The following is a 20,559-nucleotide window of genomic DNA, read 5'->3' on the forward strand; positions in this document are numbered from 1 at the left end:
AGCTTTGGTGGTTTAATGCTCTATTTTTGTGCTGGTTGGCCTACTGCCAGGAGGTGGCGCTTTCCAGAGAGCATCAGCTGTGGTTTTATGGGAAGGAACCGGTGGTTGGCGGGCCCTAGAATTCCTAAGATTATATGCACTTTGTCTTCAGCTACCAGCATGGATAAGGAAGAACCACCAGGTGGGGGAGGGGCTAGCCATGTCTGAGCTAAGACTCTCCTTGGGCAAGTCTTGCTGCAGCTGCTGTGGGGGGTGGGGGTGAGATTTCTGTGTCACTGGAGTTGTGTACCTAGGAGGATTATGGATGCCTCTGCTGAGTCATGCAGGTTGTCCGGGAAATGGGGGAAAGCTGGCAGTCACAGGCCTCACCCAGCTCCCAAGCAAACCAAAGGGCCAGACTCACTCCCACCATGCCCCACCCCAACAACCCCCAGACCGTTTCCAGGCTTGAAAACCTGCCCCAGGCTATCTGCCTCACAGCTGCAAAAGAAAAAGGCTTAGTTCTTCTCCACCTGTGGAGTCTGCATACCAGAATTGCACCCTCACAAGAGGTGCAGGAGGCTTCTCACTCCTGTTCAAATTGTTGCAAAGTTCAGCTAGAGATTTGCTTCTCCCTGTGTAGTTTTAATCCCTGCTCCTCTCCTGTTGGATCCCTGTGGTGCCAGACAGGAATGGCCTGCTAGGGGACCCAGCCAGCTCCCAGGGCCTTTCAGCTGCTTCCTCTACCCCTGTATTTCACTCACCTCTTCAGATTGACTCAGCTCCAGGTAAAGTTGGAAACTTCTCCTGCAAACAGACCTTCAGCTTCTCCAGTGGGGGTGTGTGTTTGGGAGAGGAGGATCTCCTTTTCCCGCTTCTGCAGTTGGGGCCCTCACAGTTTTAGGGAGGTTCTCCTGGGTCCTGCAGTTGCAGTCTGCTTCCTTCAGAGGGTCATGTTGCTCAGGCTGGTCATGAACCATGGCCTATTTTTTATGTATGTATAAAAGAAAAGGATTATGATAAAGGAGAAAATGTGATAATAGAGGATTCAGTGTAGGTGATTGATGAAGGAGTATTTTACAGTCATGAAGATCTGTTCCATTTGTGTGTTCCAAGAGAATGGCCCCAAGATATCTGATGTGGTCAAATGTAGGGAGGCCTGGTATTTCAGAAAAGATTGACCCCCATTGTCTTCAAGACTCAGTTAATCCTGGAAATCCTCTTATCTTTCCTTTAGTCACTGGTCTTGGAACGCTTTGGAGACATTGTAACATTTCTTTGTATAATATTATTTCCTCGGCCAATAGATTATGGCTGAGAAAATAGCCTAGTTTTTGTTTTGTTTCATTTTGTTTGTTTTACAGAATTGGAGTTTTTCCTTAGAAGTTTTGTGTCCATTTTTGCCCAACTCAATGAATAGATTAAGAAATATCTAGATCTGGCCGGGCACGGTGGCTCAAGCCTGTAATCCCAGCACTTTGGGAGGCCGAGACGGGCGGATCACAAGGTCAGGAGATGGAGACCATCCTGGCTAACACAGTGAAACCCCATCTCTACTAAAAAATACAAAAAACTAGCCGGGCACGGTGGCGGGCGCCTGTAGTCTCAGCTACTCGGGAGGCTGAGGCAGGAGAATGGCGGGAACCCGGGAGGCGGAACTTGCAGTGAGCTGAGATCCGGCCACAGCACTCCAGCCTGGGCAACAGAGCGAGACTCCGTCTCAAAAAAAAAAAAAAAAAAAAAGAAATATCCAGATCTGTAGAGTATAATAGAGGTGAACTATGTCTCAGATCGGAGAAGATGCATGTCTGAGCTTTGTATCCCTTTGTATTTAAAACTTGGAAGAGGATTTTCATTGTGTTCGTTTTTCATTGCTGCATGACAAATGACCACAAATGTAGTGGCTTACTACATACAATACCTGCTTGTTATCTCACAGTTCTGCCAGCAGAAGTGTGGGTGGGCTCAGCTCAGTTCTCTGCTTAGAGTCTCCCTAGGCTGAAATTAAGATGTCAGCCCAGCTGAAATCTTATCTGAAGGCTCTGAGAAAAATCTTGCAATCAAGCTCACCCAGGTTGTTGACATAATCCAGCTCCTCGTGGTTGTTGAACTGAGGTCACTGCTTTGTTACTGGTTGTCGGTCACGGACCACTCTCAGCTCCTGGAGCTCCACTCCATCTTCAAGCCAGCAATCTTGTGTGGAATCCTTCTCATTCTTTGAATCTCTGACTTCCTCTTCTGCTCATGGCTAGAGAAAACTTCCTGCTCTTAAAAGGCTCATATGGTTAGACCAGATCCACTCTGTTAGCCTTTCTTAAGGCCAGCTCTGCCATATCACATAAGGTAATTATGGAAGTAATATCTCATTATGTTCACAGTCCTCAGGATTAGGGAAAGAAATATTTGGGGCCATCTTAGAATTCTGCCTATCATCAAGGAAATTCCTAGAAAATAACGGTCCAGATGAGCCATTGATTTTCCCAAGCAAATAATATTTATCAAATAAGACATTAAACAAAGCTGAACATAAATACATTAAAAATTTTGGCTTTAGGTGAGACTGAAGAGATCGTAGTAATCTGGTTAGGAGGTACAGGGAAGTGAGGTATACCCATTTTGTTTATTGCTTGCAGATCTCAAATCATGCACAGTGTAGGTATACTAATGCTCAGGTCAACTATACGTAGATCATCTGTCAGGGAATTTTCCAGGGCTTCTAAAATTAGTCCTTCTTCTGAACCTTTAATCTGGTAGTTCCATTTGCAGAACAGATCCCTGCCTATTACATTTATAGAGGTTTTGTTGAAAAGAGTGTTCCTCCGATAATGGTCTGAAAGTAACGGGTTACTGCTTGAGACGTGGGAACATTTGGTGACTTTTTTCTCTTCTTTTATAGATCTACTTGTCAAATGTGTTACTTACTTTGGACATGGCAAAACTTCCCCATTGTAAGCCAGAGTCATTTTAGCGAAACTGTTGCCAGTTATTAAGAAAAGTACAAGAGTTAGAATCATGATGAAAGTATACAGAGGAAGTAAAACTTTTGTCAGGGGGAGATTATGGCTTTGGCAAAGGCAATCCCATGACAAACAGCAAAGAGGCCGCTATGTTTCAGTACAAGTGTGAATGGTGTGTTCCACATGAATGAAGCAGTAACTGAAAAGGGAACATACGATTAATTACATGATTGTAGTTGACTCCAGATTGCATACTAAACAAAATGATTTTCTTTCACAAATTGACAAGACACTAGGTGCCCTCATGAAGGTTTTGATGAGGGACTGAAGATAAAGTGTGGCCAAACATCTTTGCACAGTTTGGCTACTGTCCAATGGACCCACATCCATTAGTTTTGGAGGCTGGCTTAAATTGAGGACTTAGCAGACCTTGGCCACCATCTGTTTGCTTTGGATCACTATCTTCTAACATTCAGAAAGCACAGGAAAATCAGGAACAAACACACATGAAATAAGACTTTTTTTTTTTTTTTTTTTTGAGTAGGGTTTTGCTGTGTTGCCCAGGATGGTCTAGTATTCCTGAGCTCAAGCAATCTGCCTGTAATATGACCTATTACAGGTGTCAGCCACCATGCCCAGCAGAGATAAGACTTTTTAAAAACAGACAGAAGAGGCCGGGCGCGGTGGCTCACACTTATAATCCCAGCACTTTGGGAGGCCGAGGTGAGTAGATCACCTGAGGTCAGGAGTTCGAGTCCAGCCTGGCCAACATGGTGAAACCTCCTCTCTACTAAAAATACAAAAATTAGCCAGGTGTGGTAGTGGGCACCTGTAATCCTAGCTACTTTGGGAGGCTGAGACAGGAGAATCACTTGAACCCAGGAGGTGGAGGTTGCAGTGAGCCGAGATTGTACCATTGCACTCCAGCCTGGGCGACAAGAGCAAAACTCTGTCTCAAAAAAAAAAAAGACAAAAGAAAGGTAACAATAGATGAAGTAGTGAATAAATAAGCACATTAACTGAGAAAATGTTTGCTAGGTGGTGTACTTCCAACCCAAAATATCTAATTCTATCTAATTGTATGCCCTGCCCATCTTTAAATAAGATAAATTCAGAACTAAGAGCTCAATGAAACAAGTCAGATAGTTCAAGATGTTTCTGAGAAAGATTCACTTGGCAGTAGGTCAGAAAAATGGCCTGAGATGGACACAGTGGCCTGAGATTCATGCTTGTGGATCCAAGGGCTCCACAGGACACTCCCCAGCAAGAATCTTCAAGATTATCTCGGCAGGAACTCCAATATTTGAAGGGCTAGGCTACTACTCATTAACTGAAACTAAACACTGATTTATTCCTTGCTAAGCAAGGCATCTGGTGGGAGGAGGCCCTGTGCTTATAAGACACAGTCTCTATAGAAAAGGAAACTGCGATTTTATATAGAGTTTTAGGAAGCATATTGTTTAGGGACCCCAGACCTTCAGAAACAGGAGTGTTTATGAGTAATTTAGCATTTGGCCATCAATGCAGGCTTTGTGGAGGGGGCTGTTGCTGACGGCTGGGCTTCAGATATGGAGAACTGCCACTTTGTGCCACTGCCACAAAGGCTCGCTTTCAGAAATATGGTTAGTGATATAAGTAGTCAATGGCCACTTGGGATGAGTTTAAATAGTTGCTTTTTACTATTGTCAAAGAACAGTAGTATTTTCTGGAATGATGAGAGTTTTCTTGCTTTATTCTCAGTACTACAAGTACAAAAATAAAAGTAGAAAAAAGGAGGATGAGGTGCATAACATGGGGAGAGCATGGCTCTGTTATATGTCAAATGTGATTATTGGAGCAAGTATATTTTTTTCCAGAGAACAATTCATCTTAGCTCAGAATATCAGTTTGTAGTATGACAGCACTAGAAACTCTTCTCTGGTCACTGTGTCAGGATCCTTGGACAATAATTTTCTTGTTTCTCATTAGTGTCTAGTGAACTAGAAGATCACCCAATGAATGAAGAAGGAGAATCAGAAGAGCTCGCTTCTAGCCTGCTACATGATGATGTATCAGGTAATTATGACTTGAAAACAGTGAAAACAGAAACAGAGTTCTGATAAAGAGAAAAAGGAGGAGAAAAAAATAGACTTAAAGGAAGAGTCAAATATAAGGAGGAGCAGTGAAAGGAGAAGATTTCAGAGGAAAAAGTAAAGAAGGGGGAGCAACAAGGGTGCAGAAAAGAGAGTCACTGGGTCAAACTGAAAGTCTTCATGAATCACAATTTTGGCCCAGGAGCAGAGCAATCAGCATATGAAAATGAGAAGTGTTCCTGTGTCATGTGTTTCTCAGAAGAGGTGCCAGGATGCCCAGAAGTAAAGATGGAAAGTGATCAAGCATGTGGCACAATGGGTAAGGCTGTCTGAGGGCTGTGGGATGGGGGTGGCTCAGTGGGCCCCACAGACCCCCAGTTGGGTGCAGGTAGGTGCTCCAGTCTGTCCAGAATCCTATTCTTTGCATTTGCTTCACCTGAACCTTTGGGGAACTGCAGGGAGGCAAGAGATTGCTATAAAGTAATATTTAAGAGGATGGACTCTGCTGATTAGACATAGATGATGTCATAGAAGTATACTCTTTGAAATGCAGTTATCTTGTTTATTGCATTAGAATATTAAGTTACACCCAATCTTCCATGAAGCCCAGGATACCCCAGTGAACTTCTGCTGGTAGATAATAGTGTCATTTTGCTACAACTTAGAAAGGCCACACTCAAAAGACAACTAATCCTGGTACTTAATTGTCAGGAGGAAAGACAGCAGGTCTACTCTTCTTAGCCCAACACCTATTTTTGATAGAAGACCCAGGGCCCATCCTAGACTCCTAGTTCTCAGTTCAGTGGGTTTTTGATTCCCCTAGAAGAAAGAGAGGAATGATTATCTAAACATCTTTATAAACTCAAGCCTTCTGTGGTATAAATTGTCCTAAAATCTGTAACTTTTATTTATTAATTTCTATTACCTCACTACAACTTGCTATTTTCTAGATACTGTGGATATTGGAAACAACTCTACTTTGGGAAAACCCAAGAGGAAAAAAAGTAAGAATAAATAAGAATTTAATTGCTTTTGGTGTTACAAATATGTTTTTAATGCCAGAGTTCTATGCCTATATTGCCCTGAGTAGTTCTTAGTAGAAACATGGACGCTAAAGACTGTGCTAGTGAGGACTGAGAAGGAAGTAAATAACGTGAGAAAGAAAGCCTATATTGCATTAGAGAAGACCTGGATCATCATGAGCAGGCTGTTAGTAAAAATATGGAGGTTAACTGTGTTACTGGTGAGGGCTCAGAAGGATATAAGAAAGATGTGGAAAAGGCCTCCTTATTATATAGTGGCCTGTCCTGTACGCATGTGAAAAGCAGAACTTTCTGGATCTATAGCTAAGGAGATTCCCAAATACAGTGATCATGGTGTGTTGTGGTATCTTTTGCTAATTATAGTAAAATGCAAGAGGGAAGAGGTATATTAAAGGAAGAGCTGCTAAATGAAAAAAAAAATGAAGTCTTGATGACTTAGAAAATTATCAGCCTATCCAGGTCAAAAAACACGATAAAATAAGGAGATTCGTTGCCAGACATGTGTGCTTGGTAGAGACAACCAAGACTTTTTGCAAGTTCCCTGGGAAGTAGTGAAAGGTCAGATTATTCATTCACATAAAAAGTTATTTGAAGAGATGAGGCATGTGACTCTTGAGTCCCTCAGCCATCTCAGCAGAAATCAAAAATAGATGTGTGTTGCTACAAAAAGAATAAAATACCTAGGAATACAGCTAATTAGGGAGGTGAAAGATCTCTACAAGGAGAACTAAAACCCTGTTCAAAGAAATGAGAGATGACACAAACAAATGGAAAAACATTCCATGTTCATGGACAGGAAGAATCAATATCATTTAAAAATGGCCATACTGCCCAAAGCAATTTACAAATTCAATGCTATTGCCATTAAGCTAACATTGACTTTTCTCACATAACTAGAAAATATAATTTTAGAATTTACATGGAACCAAAAAAGAGCCTGAATAGCGAAGGCAATCCTAAGCAAAAAGAACAAAGCTGGAGACATCATGCTACCCAACTTCAAGCCATACTACAGGGCTACATTAACTGATATGGTTTGGCTGTGTCCCCACCCAAATCTCATCTTGAATTGTATCTCCCACAATTCCCAAGTGTTGTGGGAGGGACCCAGTGGCAGGTAGTTGAATTATGGGGGCCGGTTTTTCCTGTGCTATTCTCATAATAGTGAATATGTCTTCATGAGATCTGATAGTTTTATAAGGGGGAGTTTCCCTTCATAAGCTCTGTCTCTTTGCCTGCCATCATCTGTGTAAGACGTGACTTGCTCCTTCTTGTCTTCCACTATGATTATGAGGCTTCCCCAGCCACATGGAACTGTAAGTCCATTAAACTCTTTTTCCTGTATAAATTACCCAGGCTTGGGTATGTCTATATCAACAGTGTGAAAACGGACTAATACAGTAACCAAATCAACATGGTACTGGTACAAGAACAGACACATAGCCCAGTGGAACAGAAGAGAGAACCCAGAAATAAGTCCAAACATCTACAACTATCTGATCTTCGACAAATCTGACAAAAACAAGCAATGGCAAAAGGTTTCCTTATTCAGTAAATGGTACTGGGATAATCAGCTAGCTGTATACAGAAAATTGAAACTGGACCCCTTACTTACACCATATATAAAAATTATCTCAAGACAGATTAAAGGATTAAATATAAAACCCAAAACTATAAAAACCCTGGAAAATGACCTAGGCAATACCATTCAGGACATAGGCATGGGCAAAGAGTTCATGACAAAGATGCCAAAAGCAACTGCAATAAAAGCAAAAATTGAAAAATGGGATCTAATTAAACTAAAGAGTTTCTGCACAGCAAAAGAAGCTATCATCAGAGTGAATAGACAGCTTACAGACTGGGAGAAAATTTTTGCAAACTATGCATCTGATGAAGATCTAACATCCAGCATCTATAAGGTACTTAAACAAATTTACAAGAAAAACAACCTCATTAAAAAGTGGGCAAAGGACATCAACAGATACTTCTCAAGAGAAGACATACATGCAGCCAGCAACCATATGAAAAAAAGCTCACCATCACTGATCGTTAGAGAAATCCAAATCAAAACTACAAGGAGATACCATCTCACACCAGTCAGAATGACTATTATTAAAAGGTCTAAAAACAGCAGATACTGACAAGGTTGTGGAGAAAAAGGAATGCTTATACACACTGTTGCTGACAAGGTTGTGGAAGACAGTGTGGCAATTCCTCAAAGACCTAAAGACAGAAATACTATTTGACCCAGCAATCCTATTACTGAGTATATACCCAAAGGAATATGCATCATTCTATTATAAAGACACATGCACATGTATGCTTATTGCAGCACTGTTCACAATAGCAAAGACATAGAATCAACCTAAATGTCCAGCAATGATAGACTGGATAAAGCAAATGTGGTTCATATTCACTATGGAATACTGTGCAGCCATAAAAAAAAAAAAAAAAAAAAGAATAAGATCATGTGCTTTGCAGGGACATGGTTGGAGCTGGAGACCATTATCCTTAGCAAACTAATACAGGAACAGAAATCGAACACCACATGTTCTCACTTATAAGGTAATGAAGTGATGAGAATACATGGACACATAGAGGGGAACAACACACACTGAAGCCTATCAGAAGGTGAAGGGTTGGAGGAGGGAGAGGATCAGGAAAAATAACTAATGGGTATTAGGCTTAATACCTGGGTGATGAAATAATCTGTATAACAAACACCCATGACACATGTTTACCTATGTAACAAACCTGCACATATATCCTTGAACTTACAGTATAAAAAAAAATAGATGTGTGAATTTCTAGGAAAGATCTGTGGGGAAGCTTCATGTCTGATGGAGGAAATCCCCATGATAAATGCAGGAGATCCGTAAGATTCTTGAGGGTTTTGTACCAAGAGAAACAAAGATGTCCGTGTCCTATCTCCTAGAACCTATAATCTATTACTTTACATGGCAAAAGGGACTTTGAAGATGTGATTAAGTTAAGGAGCTTGAGGTAAGATCACATGGGCCCCTAAAGTCAGAGAACATATCCTCCTGTCAAGAGAGGGAAGTGTGACTATGGAAGAATGGTCAGAGAGAATAGAGTTGGATGTGGAGATGGATGCAGGGGTCCATCAACTAAAGAATGTGGGCAACTTTCTGAAGCTGGAAAAGGCTCCTCTGTGGCCTCCAGAAAGGAGCAAAGCCCTGCAGACACCTTGATTGATTTTAGCCCTGTGAGGTACATGTCAGATTTCTAACCCACAGAATTATAAGACCATGAATTTGTGATTTTTTTGGTCACTAAGTTTATGGTAATTTATTACAGCAGCAATACCTTTCGTAAGACCAAAAAAAAAAAAAAAAAAAAAAAAAATTCACCCTATATGGTTATATTCAATCTTCTAAACAATTTATATTTTTTCAAATTACTTACACTTTTATGCTGTTTTTTTCCTGATTTTAAAATACATATTCCCTATAAGCTTTGCTCTACATATTTCCATTTTTTTTCTATGTTTTATTAGCACATTTAGAATTATGTAATATATCTAAATGAATACATTTAAACCATTATATTTCTCTTTAAATCAATATAACATGCAGTAGATATTATAAACATTTAATATCTTGCCAACTTAACTGTAAAAAAAGTTTTATTTCATTCCTATTTTAACTTGCATTGCTTTCATTTTTGGTGCAGCTGAGCATTCTTCATTTGTTGTTGGCCATTTTTATTTTTTCTTCTATGAGTGCTTGGAACTTATATTTTGCCAATGTGTTGTCTTTTTTTCCCCATGCTTTAGGACAACAAGAATACTTATATGTGGCATATACTGAATGTCACCTATGTGTGTTGTCATATTTGATGTTATTCTTTTAGGTTTCTTTGTGGTACAGGCACATCTCATTTGATTGCACTTCGCTTTATTGTACTTTGAGAATATTGTGAGTTTTACAAATTGAATGTTTGTGACAACCCTGTGTCAAAAAAAGTCTATTGGTGCCCTTTTTCCAACAACATGTGCTCACTTTGTGTCTCTATAACATTTTGGTAATTCTCGCAAGATTTCAAACTTTATTATTATTATTATTCCTGTTATGGTATTATGAAAAGTGACAACAATGATCTTTGATGTTACTATTCTAACTGTCTATGGCACCGCACACTGTGTTCGTATAAGATGGCAAACCTAATAAATGTTGTGTGTGTTTCAGCTGCTTCACTGACCAGCTGTTCCCCAGTCTCTCTCCCTCTCTTGGATTTTCCTCTTTCCTGAGACAAAAAAAAAATATGGAAATTAAGTCAATTAATAATCCTACAATGGCCTCTAAAGGCTCAAGTTAAAGGAAGAGTCACATGTGTCTCACTTTAAATAAAAAGCTAGAAATGATGAGGCTTAGTTAGGAAGCCATGTCAAAAGCCAAGATAGGCTGAAAACTAGGCCTGTTGCAGCAAACAATTAGCCAAGTTATGAAGTGCTACTCCAGTGAACGCATGAATGATAAGAAAGTAGAACAGACTTATTGCTGATATGGAGAAAGTATGAGTGATCTGGATAGAAGATCCAACCAGCTACAACATTCCCTTAAGCGAAACCTTAATCCAGAGTGAGGCCTAAACTCTCTTCCATTCTATAAAGGCTGAAAGATGTGGGAAGCTGCATAAGAAAAGTTTGTGACTAGCTGATGTTGGTTCCTGAGGTTGAAGGAAAGAAGCTGTCTCATAACATTAAAGGGCAAGGCGAAGCAACAAATGCTGATGTAGAAGCTGCAGAAGGTTGTCCAGAAGATCTAGCCAAGATCATAGATGAAGGTGGCTACACTAAACAACAGTTTTACAGTGTAGACTAAACAGCCTTTTATTGGAAGAAGATGCCATCTAGAACTGTCATAGCTACAGAGGAGAAGTCAATGCCTGGCTTCAAAGCTCCACAGAACAGGCTGAGTCTCTTGTTAGAGGCTAATGGAGCAGGTGACTTTCACTTGAAGCCAATGCTCATTCACCATTCTGAAAGTCCTTGGGCCCTTAAGAATTATTCTAAGTTTACTCTGCCTGTGCTATACAATTGGAATAAAGCCCAGATGACAGCACATCTGTTTACAGCATGGTTTACTGAATATTTTAAACCCACTGTTGAGACATACTCCTCAGAAAAAAGGATTCCTTTCAAGATATCACTGTTCATTGACAGTGCACCTAGTCATCCAGGAGCTCTGATGGAGATGTACAGGTGATTAATGTTATTTCCATGCCTGCTAACACAACATCCATTCTGCAGCCCATGGATTGAAGAGTAATTTCAACTAGCAAGTCTTAATATTTAAGAAATACATGTTGTAATGCTATAGCTGTCTATACATAGTGATTCCTCTGATGAATCTGGGCAAAGTCAATTGGAAAACTTCTGGAAAGGATTCACCATTTTACATGCCATAAGAGCGTTCATGATTCATGAGAGGAGGTCAAAATATCAACATTAACAGGAATTTAAAAGAAGTTGATTACAATCCTCATGGATGACTTTGAAGGGCTCAAGACATCAGTAAAGAAGTAATTCAAATGTGGCAGAGACAGCCGAGAGAACCAGAATTAGAAGTGGAGCCTGAAGATGTGACTGAATTGCTGCAATCTCATGATAAACCTTGAGTGGATGAGGAGTTGCTTCTTATGAATGAGCAAAGAAAGCAGTTTCTTGAGATGGAATTTATACCTGGTGAAGATGCTGTGAACATTGTTGAAATGACAACAAAGGATTTAGAAACTATTAGTTGATAAAGCAGCAGCAGGATTTGAGAGGATCTACTGTGATAAAATGCTACTAATTTCGTTCTTTTGCTTGTGGATATTCAGTTTTCTTAGGACCATTTATTGAAGAGACTATCTTTTCTCCATTATTTATTCTTGGCACCCTTGTCAAGATTAAATGCCCCTTCTTGACATCTGTATTCAGTATAGTGATGTAAGTCCTAGTCAGAGCAAGTAAGCAAGAAAAAAAAAGCCATCCAAATTGGAAAGAAGTTAAATTGTCTCTGTTTGCAGGTGACACGATCTTCTATGTAGAAAATACTATAGAGTTCATAAAAAAACTGTTGGAGCTAACAAATGAATTCAGTAAAGTTGCAGGATTCAAAGATCAGTTGTGTTTCTATGCACTAACAATGAACTATCCAAAAAAGAAATTAAGAAAACAATCCCATTTACAATAGCCACAAAAAGAATAAAATAGGAACCCATTTAACAAGAGGTGAAATATTTGCACACTGAAAACTATGACATTCATGAAAGAAATTGAAAAATATACAAATAAATGGAAAGATATCTCATGTTCAAGAACTGGAAGAATATTGTTAAAATGTCCGTATTACCCAGAGTGATCTGGAGAGTCAGTGAAATCTCTATCAAAATTTAAATGACATTTTTCACAGAAATAGGTAAAAGGAATCCTAAAATTTGTATCGAATCATAAAAGACTCCAAATAGGCAAAGTAATTTTGAAAGAAAAAAAAAAAAGAAACAAAGCTGGAGGCATCATACTGTCTAATTTTAAACTATGTTGCAAAACAAGAGTAATCAAAACAGTATGGTAGTGGCATAAAAACACACATAAACCAGTGCAATAGAATAGGGAACCCAGAAATAAACTCATGCATGTATGTTCAAGTAATCTTTGATAAGGACACCAATAACAGGATTTTCTTTATGTAGATGTTCCACACGTCTACTTTTCTTATCTGCTTTATTGAACTGTAATTTACATAAAACAAATTCATCACCTTAAGGTATAATCAAATTTGTTTTAACAAATGTGTGCAGTTATGTAAATACCTCCACAATCATGACATGTATCATTTCCATCACCCCAAAGCCCACTTGTATTCGTCTCTCCATTCTCTAGTTCTTGACAACAGCTGACTGTTTTTTGCTGGTTTGTTTTTTAAAAGATGGGACCTCGCTGTGTGTTCCAGGATGGCCTTAAACTCCTGGGCTCAAGTGATTCTCCTGCCTCAGAGTCCCAAATAAGTGACAATACAGGCATATACCACCCATAAATTAAGGTTTTGTTTTTGTTTTTGTTTTTGTTTTTTTTGGCAACCTAATGTGTGGTCAATGTTTGTAAATGTTTTCTGCCCCTTGAGAATAATGTACATTTGAACTATTTGTTAGGCTCTGGCTTCACTCCATGTGTCTTTTTTTATCAAGCACAACTTTGTTGTTTAAATTCGTGTCCACAGTAATTTAAATTTTATTTGCTCCATCAGATTTGCATACAAATGTGTTAAATTCTCGCACATGGTTGTATATTTGCCAATTTCTCTTTATTTTGTTGCTTTACTTTAAATATTTTGGGACTATTCATGATTTATAACTTCTTAATGGATGTTTTTCTTTTGTCATTATACAGCATTCTGCTTTATCCTTGTTAATGCTTTTGCCTTAAAATCTCTTTGGCTGAGTACTAACATTGTTATGCAAACTTTTATGGTTTTTTAAAAATATTTTTCACTCACTTTATGTGATGCCCTCTTGTTCAGTTTTCTTTTATGTCTCTTGTAACTGCACTTAACTTTTGTAATTTTGTCTGATAATCCTAGCTTCTTAATAGGTAAATTTAAATTTATTTACATTTATTGAGATTCCAGATGTATATGGACCTATATCTTCTGTGGTATTGTTGACCATACTTTATTTGTGTTTTTCATGTCTCCTTCCTGCTTTCTAATGGATTGGTATAAAACTATATATTCTCCCCTTTCTCCCTGCTGGTTTAGAAATTAAAGATAAAATTTCTGTAATGTTTTAAATTATGCCCCAATCCCAAAAGATGACAAGGAGCTTATCATGGTTTCACTACAAACTGAACACCCCATTTCTAACATTTTGGCTATTGTTTAATATTTTATTTTTAACTATAAATTTTGAAACGATTATCATTTTTACAGTTGATATTTACTTAATTTTAAAAAATTATTTTGTATGCTCATCGTTTTTTTTCTTTGGTTTCACTTTTTGTCTAGCTGAAGTAAATTCTTTGTTTTTTCTAGTGAGTGATCGCTAAGTGGTAAACTCTCTAAGTGTTGGATGTACAACTTTGTCTTTACTTTGATAGAACTTCTTAGCTACATTAAAACTTCTAGGTCAATAATTTATTTCTTCTCAGTATAGTAAAGTGATTACTATATTATTTTCTGGAATCTATGGTGTGGCTAATAAAAATTATTTTCTTATTGTAACTAACTGTAACTTCTTGGTAAATATTCTGTCCTTTCTCTCTAAAAGCTTTTTTTCCCTAAAATTTAATCACGAAAATTTTAAGCATACAGAAGACTTGGGAGAATTGTATACTAAACATCAGTATACTTTCACATAGATTCACAATTAACATTGTATCATTCCTGCTTTATCACTTTTCTATTCATCTATGCATTTCTCTATCCACTCACTAACTGGTGGTCGAGTTTGAAACATTTCAAGGCTGCAGACATTAGCACTCTTCCCCCTCAAATACGTTGGCATGTGTATCATTAACTAGAGTTCAATATTTATTTAGAATTCTTTTCTTAAGATAAAATTTACAATGAAATGCACGAGTATTAAGTATACCATTTGATGAGTTCTTGTAACTGCCTTTTTCTTCACCATCAAAATTCTTATCAAGATACAGAACATGACCATCACCTGGAAAGCTTCCTTATGCCCTATCTGGTATATCTCACCCACTACCCATCAGGGCAATCACTACTCTTCTTTTTAACTATGATAATTTGGGTTTTTAAAAACTTTATATAAGTAAGGTTTTATAGCATATTCTCTTTAGAGTGGGATTTATTTCACACAGCATGTTTTTGAGATTCATCCATATTGTTGGATGTCTCAGTAGTTTGTTCTTTTTCATTGCTAAGTAGTGTACATTATCTGGATATACCAAATTTTGTTTATAATTCTATTGATGGACACCTCGAGTTTTTAAAGTTTTTTGCTATTATGAAAACTCTGCTGAGCACATTCTTGTAGGAATCTTCCTGTTTTTTCATATCTCTTGCTTAAATACCTAGGAACAAAATTGCTGGGATATAGAGTAGACACATCAGTTCTTTCCCCCCAAGACCCATGAAAAGGATGGTGCAGAGCAAGCCCAGGTGGATGCTGCACTCACAGGTGTGTGCTGCAGTAGAAGAATGCTTCACTGAGGAAACCTATGGGCTTATAAGGGGACTGACAGCAAACCTACCCAAACCTTACCTCTGAGGGAGACATTATCTTTTTAGCTGGAATTTAAGCAACTCTCCTCTGGGGATATTAAGCAAATCTCCTCTGGGGATCTTAAGCAAATCTCTTCTGGAGGCATCTCCTCTGGAAAATGTCTAAGGAGGGAGATGTTGTCCATTTTATAGTGGTCAGGGATACATTTGCCCTATAATCTGGAGGCTACATGATCTCTAGCTTCCAAGACTGCTTTGCTATTCAAATATCCTTGAAGTGATACTCTGAGGCATGTAGAAATGCCATGGAGAATGGCCTTCCACCAAATTCACCCCACATTTTTGCTTCTGGCAAATTTCCCCATGAAGACACCACCCTGTCAGTCACTCTGATAGTTGGACCCATGGGTCCACATCCATTCAATTTTTTTCCTACAACATTTAACAAATTTTGACCCAGTGCAGTGGCTCACTCATGTTATCCCAGTACTTTGGGAGGCCAATACAGGAGGATCACTTGAGGTCAGGAGTTCAAAAACCAGCCTGGACAACATAGCGAGACCCCATATCTACACACACACCCGTACCCACACACATTTCATAAACTGTAAATGATTTAGGTCCCTTATGACCACCTCTAAGGTACAAGTCCTTACATGAGGGAGGCAATTAGTGCCTAGCTTTCATACAAGAAGTACAATCCCCAGGGCACACGTGGGGCTCCCAGAAGGAAAGTGTACACAACTGTTGGGCTTCCTTGAGTGGTATGTACATTGGTAAGGAGGAAGGTGAACAGTGTCTCCTACGTGGTTCCTGGCTGGCTGTAAGCCTTGGAGTTCCCAGTTCTGTTCATCCTTGATTTGTTTGTGTGTGTGGCTAGGGAGGGGTGGGCATGTTGGGGGGACTGCTTGAGGACAGTCTCTCCAATCTGTCCTATTTGTCCATGACACCAACCAGGTCACAGCCCCCCTCTAACAAATGACTGAGAATAGTGGTAGGGACAATGTCTAGAGGGTTCAATGTGGGACCTCAGAGGCTGGACCCAGCCCCTGCCATCTCAAGGCTGGGGCAGAGAGGCTGACTCAGCATTCTCAGAGGTGGGAGCACTGGAGCAGGGTGTTTTCCTTCTGGACAAAGGATCCTTGGGTTCTTCTGAAAGACAGATATCACCAATGCTCCTTTTTCTCCCATACCTCTTTAGATGTCTGGATTTTTGCTCTTGCTTCACTGCTGCAAAATCTGCTATACCATTCCAGTGGCTGTACCTTCATCTTTTATCCTAATCATTTCCTTTTCTCACTTAGACTTTGCATCTACAAAATTAGATAGTAGAGGAAAAGCATTTTCATAAAATGTGTCTGGAGTTAAATCTGAATCCCTAGGCTCTTTGAAGGCCATACCCAGCAGGCTGGTAGGGGAAAGGATGAGGCATCATCCCTAGGAATGGTCACAACAGAATCCTGAATCTTCAAGATAGGTCTACAGAACACTTGCAATCCCCACCACTTCTGTCCTGGTCACTATCCAGGAAGGAGATGATCCCTTTCTGGGGGCTGCTCCCTTCAGTGAGCCTACTGCCCTCCCACAGTGTGCGGACAGGAGGAGATGAGGGACAGTCAGAAAGGCAGTGCACTGTGGAGTCACTTTTCTGATAAAGGGCACATCAGACTGCAAATGGTCCAGACAGCCAGATTCAGGACACTGATGAGTTTTTGGGGTCACAATAGCGTTCCTGGAGTCAGCTGCTCTGCAGCCTGAAGGAGGGCTGACAGTGTGGAGGCACTGCTGCTATTATTTAATGAAATTATATAGGGAGTCTATAATGAGTATGTAATTACATGATGAAAACTCGCCACATCAAGTTCAGAATATCTCCCAACTTCCAATATAGAATATTATTTATAACATCATCAGCTTCAAGGGGGATGCCTTCTCATTGCACATTTGCATTTACACAACAAACACTTGAAAAAGGAACATGAAACAGCAGTTATCATTCACTCTAAGGTGCCAGCAAGAGTTAATTTTCTATTAAAAATTTTGTTTCGAGGAAGGTCATCTCCTATAGTCTCTCCAAAGCCTATGGCCCAAGGCTCATGCAGAGGTAAAATATAACTCTGTACTCAACCTCCACACTGCTACACTGATCCTAAAGTATTTTGCCCCATTCCTGCGGACCAAAGTATGAAAAAAAATCTTTAATCTTACTGGCATATAAAATTCAAAGAATTATATTTATACCACAGCATAATTAACTTTATTCTCTTTGGTTTGAAGGGAAAAAGAGGGGGCATTGCTGGACCAGAGTAAGAAGGAGAATGCAGAAAAATGTCCAACAAAATGGTAAGCAGGCAAAGTGAAGTCATTACAGCTTTTGAGTTTATTAGGGCACTGCCCACTGTATTCTTGAAAGCCTGCAGTTCCCGAGGGCCAGGAGAGTTCTGTACCTCCTGTATCAGTTAGGATGTAGACTAACAGGCTGTGACAAAGAGGCCTGAGAATGCAATGGCTTCAACAAAATGGTGTTATCATCCTCAGTATGACTTTCTTTCCTAGCTCAAGAAATTTTTATTAATTTGGAAGGACATTCCTAAGAGGACCAAATGAAGAAATCAGGGTGTATGTGTATGTGTGCACAATTGTAAAAATAAATATATGTATAACCATATTTGATGTGAAATTTATACTTCTGAAGTATATTTTTATGTATCCTGATATATGCACATGTAATTATTTATCTGTACATATAAAGAGACATTAATATAGAAAAGTGGATGACAGTTCATTCATAAAAATATATGTAGTGGTTACATTTGGTCAGTGTAATAGAGGCGATGTTTATATTTTTATTTGTGGTTTCCAAATGTACGTGTGTGTATTAAAATATTATAAATCTCCAACATTTTTAATGAAAAAGTGTTATTCAAAAAGTAACATATATGCAAAAAGAAAAGACTAGGAGAATATTTTTGCACAGATCATCATCTGGAGATAGCCATCCTCATCTGTGGCTATCTCCAGATGGTGATGTTTCATATCATTTTATTTTCTGAATTTCCTGTAAATACATATGTTCTTTATAATCAGGCCCCAAAATCTTGGAAATTTATTTTAGTCATGGTCTGAGGACTTCCTTTCTTCTAGACGATAAAGGCTAAGTCTCATTTTCTAAATGATTGTCAATTTTGAATCAGTGGATCTAAAATAGTAAGATTTTAGCGTCCTATTGAAAATCGTTAATTTTTACCAATCTTGCCAGTTGATGTGGCTGCCTGGTTGGTGGATGTGACAGCTTTGTTTGGAAAGGAAAAAAAAAAGGGGCTGCATGCATTTTAAGAATGGCTGTTTTCAAATTGAAAATTTGTTTGGATAACATTTTCATTTAAGTCTGTGTGTATGTAGACAAATTCTAAGAGACTTCAATGTACAATTAAATCCTGTGTGTAACTTAAAAGTCGACAATCTCAAAAGCAGAAAATGCTCTGGACACCTGCTTGAGGTTCCTTGTCTGAGTGTCTGAAAAAAGGGGATCCAGAATGAAACCCAGGACTCCCTCACTTGCTTTTGGTCCAGCCTGTCAGTTTTTCTGCCCAGTTCTATTAATACATGTTCCCCTGCCTATCCCCAGAAAACAGCAAAGCCGATGGTCAGGTGGTCTCGAATGAAAAGAAGGCGAACTTGAATCTGAAAGGCCTTTCCAAGATTAGGGGTAAGATAAAGTTTGTGCTGCTTTCCCTTTGCCCTACAGGTCAATACATTTTTTTAATTATTATTATACTTTTTGTTCTAGGGTACATGTGCACAATGTGCAGGCTTGTTACATATGTGTACATGTGCCATGTTGGTGTGCTGCACCCATTAACTCATCATTTACATTAGGTATATCTCCTAATGCTATCCCTCCCTGCTCCCCCGACCCCACAATAGGCCCCAGTATGTGATGTTCCCCTTCCTGTGTCCGAGTGATCTCATTATTCAGTTCCCACCTATGAGTGAGAACATGCGGTGTTTGGTTTTCTGTTCTTGTGATAGTTTGCTGAGAATGATGGTTTTCAGCTGCATCCATGTCCCTACAAAGGACATGAACTCATCCTTTTTTTACGGTTGCATAGTATTCCATGGTGTATATGTGCCACATTTTCTTAATCCAGTCTATCATTGATGGACATTTGGATTGATTCCAAGTCTTTGCTATTGTGAATAGTGCCACAATAAACATATGTGTGCATGTATCTTTATAGCAGCATGATTTATAATCCTTTGGGTATATACCCAGTAATGGGATGGCTGGGTCAACTGGTGTTTCTAGTTCTAGATCCTTGAAGAATTGCCACACTGTGTTCCACAATGATTGAACTAGTTTACAGTCCCACCAACAGTGTAAAAGTGTTCCTATTTCTCCATATCCTCTTCAGCATCCACGGGAACAGAAAACCAAACACCGCATGTTCTCACTCATAGGTGGGAATTGAACGATGAGAACACTTGGACACAGGAAGGGGAACATCACGCACCGGAGCCTGTCGTGGGGTTGGGGGAGGGGGGACAGAATAACATTAGGAGATATACCTAATGTAAACGATGAGTTAATGGGTACAGCACACCAACATGGCACATGTATACACATGTAACAAACCTTCATGTTGTACACATGTACCCTAGAACTTAAAGTATAATTTTAAAAAAAAGTATTAACGGAGACTTCATGATGAAGGCAAAAAAAAAAAAAAAACACCAAAACCAAAAACAATAAAGCACCTTCCCTCCTTTAACCTGGGCAAGCCTTAGTTGGAACACATATAGTTGGGGGTGACATGGTCAGTGTCTTCTCTTATTCTCTCTTGGCCCTACCCCCCTCCATAGCTGTTGGCTTGGTCCCATCCAGGACTGAGGAGGTGAGAGAGAAGGGTGAGATCAGAGTGTGGAGGTGTCTTGCCTGACAGGTGCAGCCGTGAAATGACAGTACAAGTGGTTGATGCACAATCACTAGCTCTTTCTTCCATGAGATGCTTTCATCAACTGCCCTGCAAGGGAAGGGGAGGGGTCAGGCATCACAGCTTGACTTATTTTGAAAATAGAGCTTTACTTCTACAACCTGGATGTGAGTGAAAGGCTGAACCTGGCATCATCAGTTCCACTAACTCTTTCTATGGTTGCATACATGGACTAATGCATTGTCCTAGGATGTGGGTGCTCAACTCAACCTACTTGCTTGGGACTTTCTCAATTTTGCCTATGAAACTCTCATTTCCAAGCCATAGGTCCACTTTGGGTCTGGTTGCTCTTTTTTACTTTGGTGGCCGAATATGCTCAT

The 20,559-nt window shown here is 39.3% G+C and overlaps 1 protein-coding gene across 1 annotated transcript in view; it reads left to right on the forward strand.

Moving 5' to 3' along the window:
• SP140 (SP140 nuclear body protein) overlaps positions 1-20,559 on the forward strand; it is an 82,964-nt gene that overhangs the window by 37,632 nt on the left and 24,773 nt on the right. The window contains exons 12-16 of the mRNA XM_073020131.1: positions 4,905-4,991; positions 5,211-5,327; positions 5,959-6,012; positions 17,523-17,588; positions 18,874-18,954. Of these exons, the coding sequence (XP_072876232.1) occupies positions 4,905-4,991; positions 5,211-5,327; positions 5,959-6,012; positions 17,523-17,588; positions 18,874-18,954 (405 nt within the window). The remainder of the gene's footprint in view (positions 1-4,904; positions 4,992-5,210; positions 5,328-5,958; positions 6,013-17,522; positions 17,589-18,873; positions 18,955-20,559) is intronic.

The sequence above is a fragment of the Chlorocebus sabaeus genome, chromosome 10, assembly GCF_047675955.1.
Source record: "Chlorocebus sabaeus isolate Y175 chromosome 10, mChlSab1.0.hap1, whole genome shotgun sequence".
Classification (NCBI taxonomy): Eukaryota; Metazoa; Chordata; class Mammalia; order Primates; family Cercopithecidae; genus Chlorocebus; species Chlorocebus sabaeus.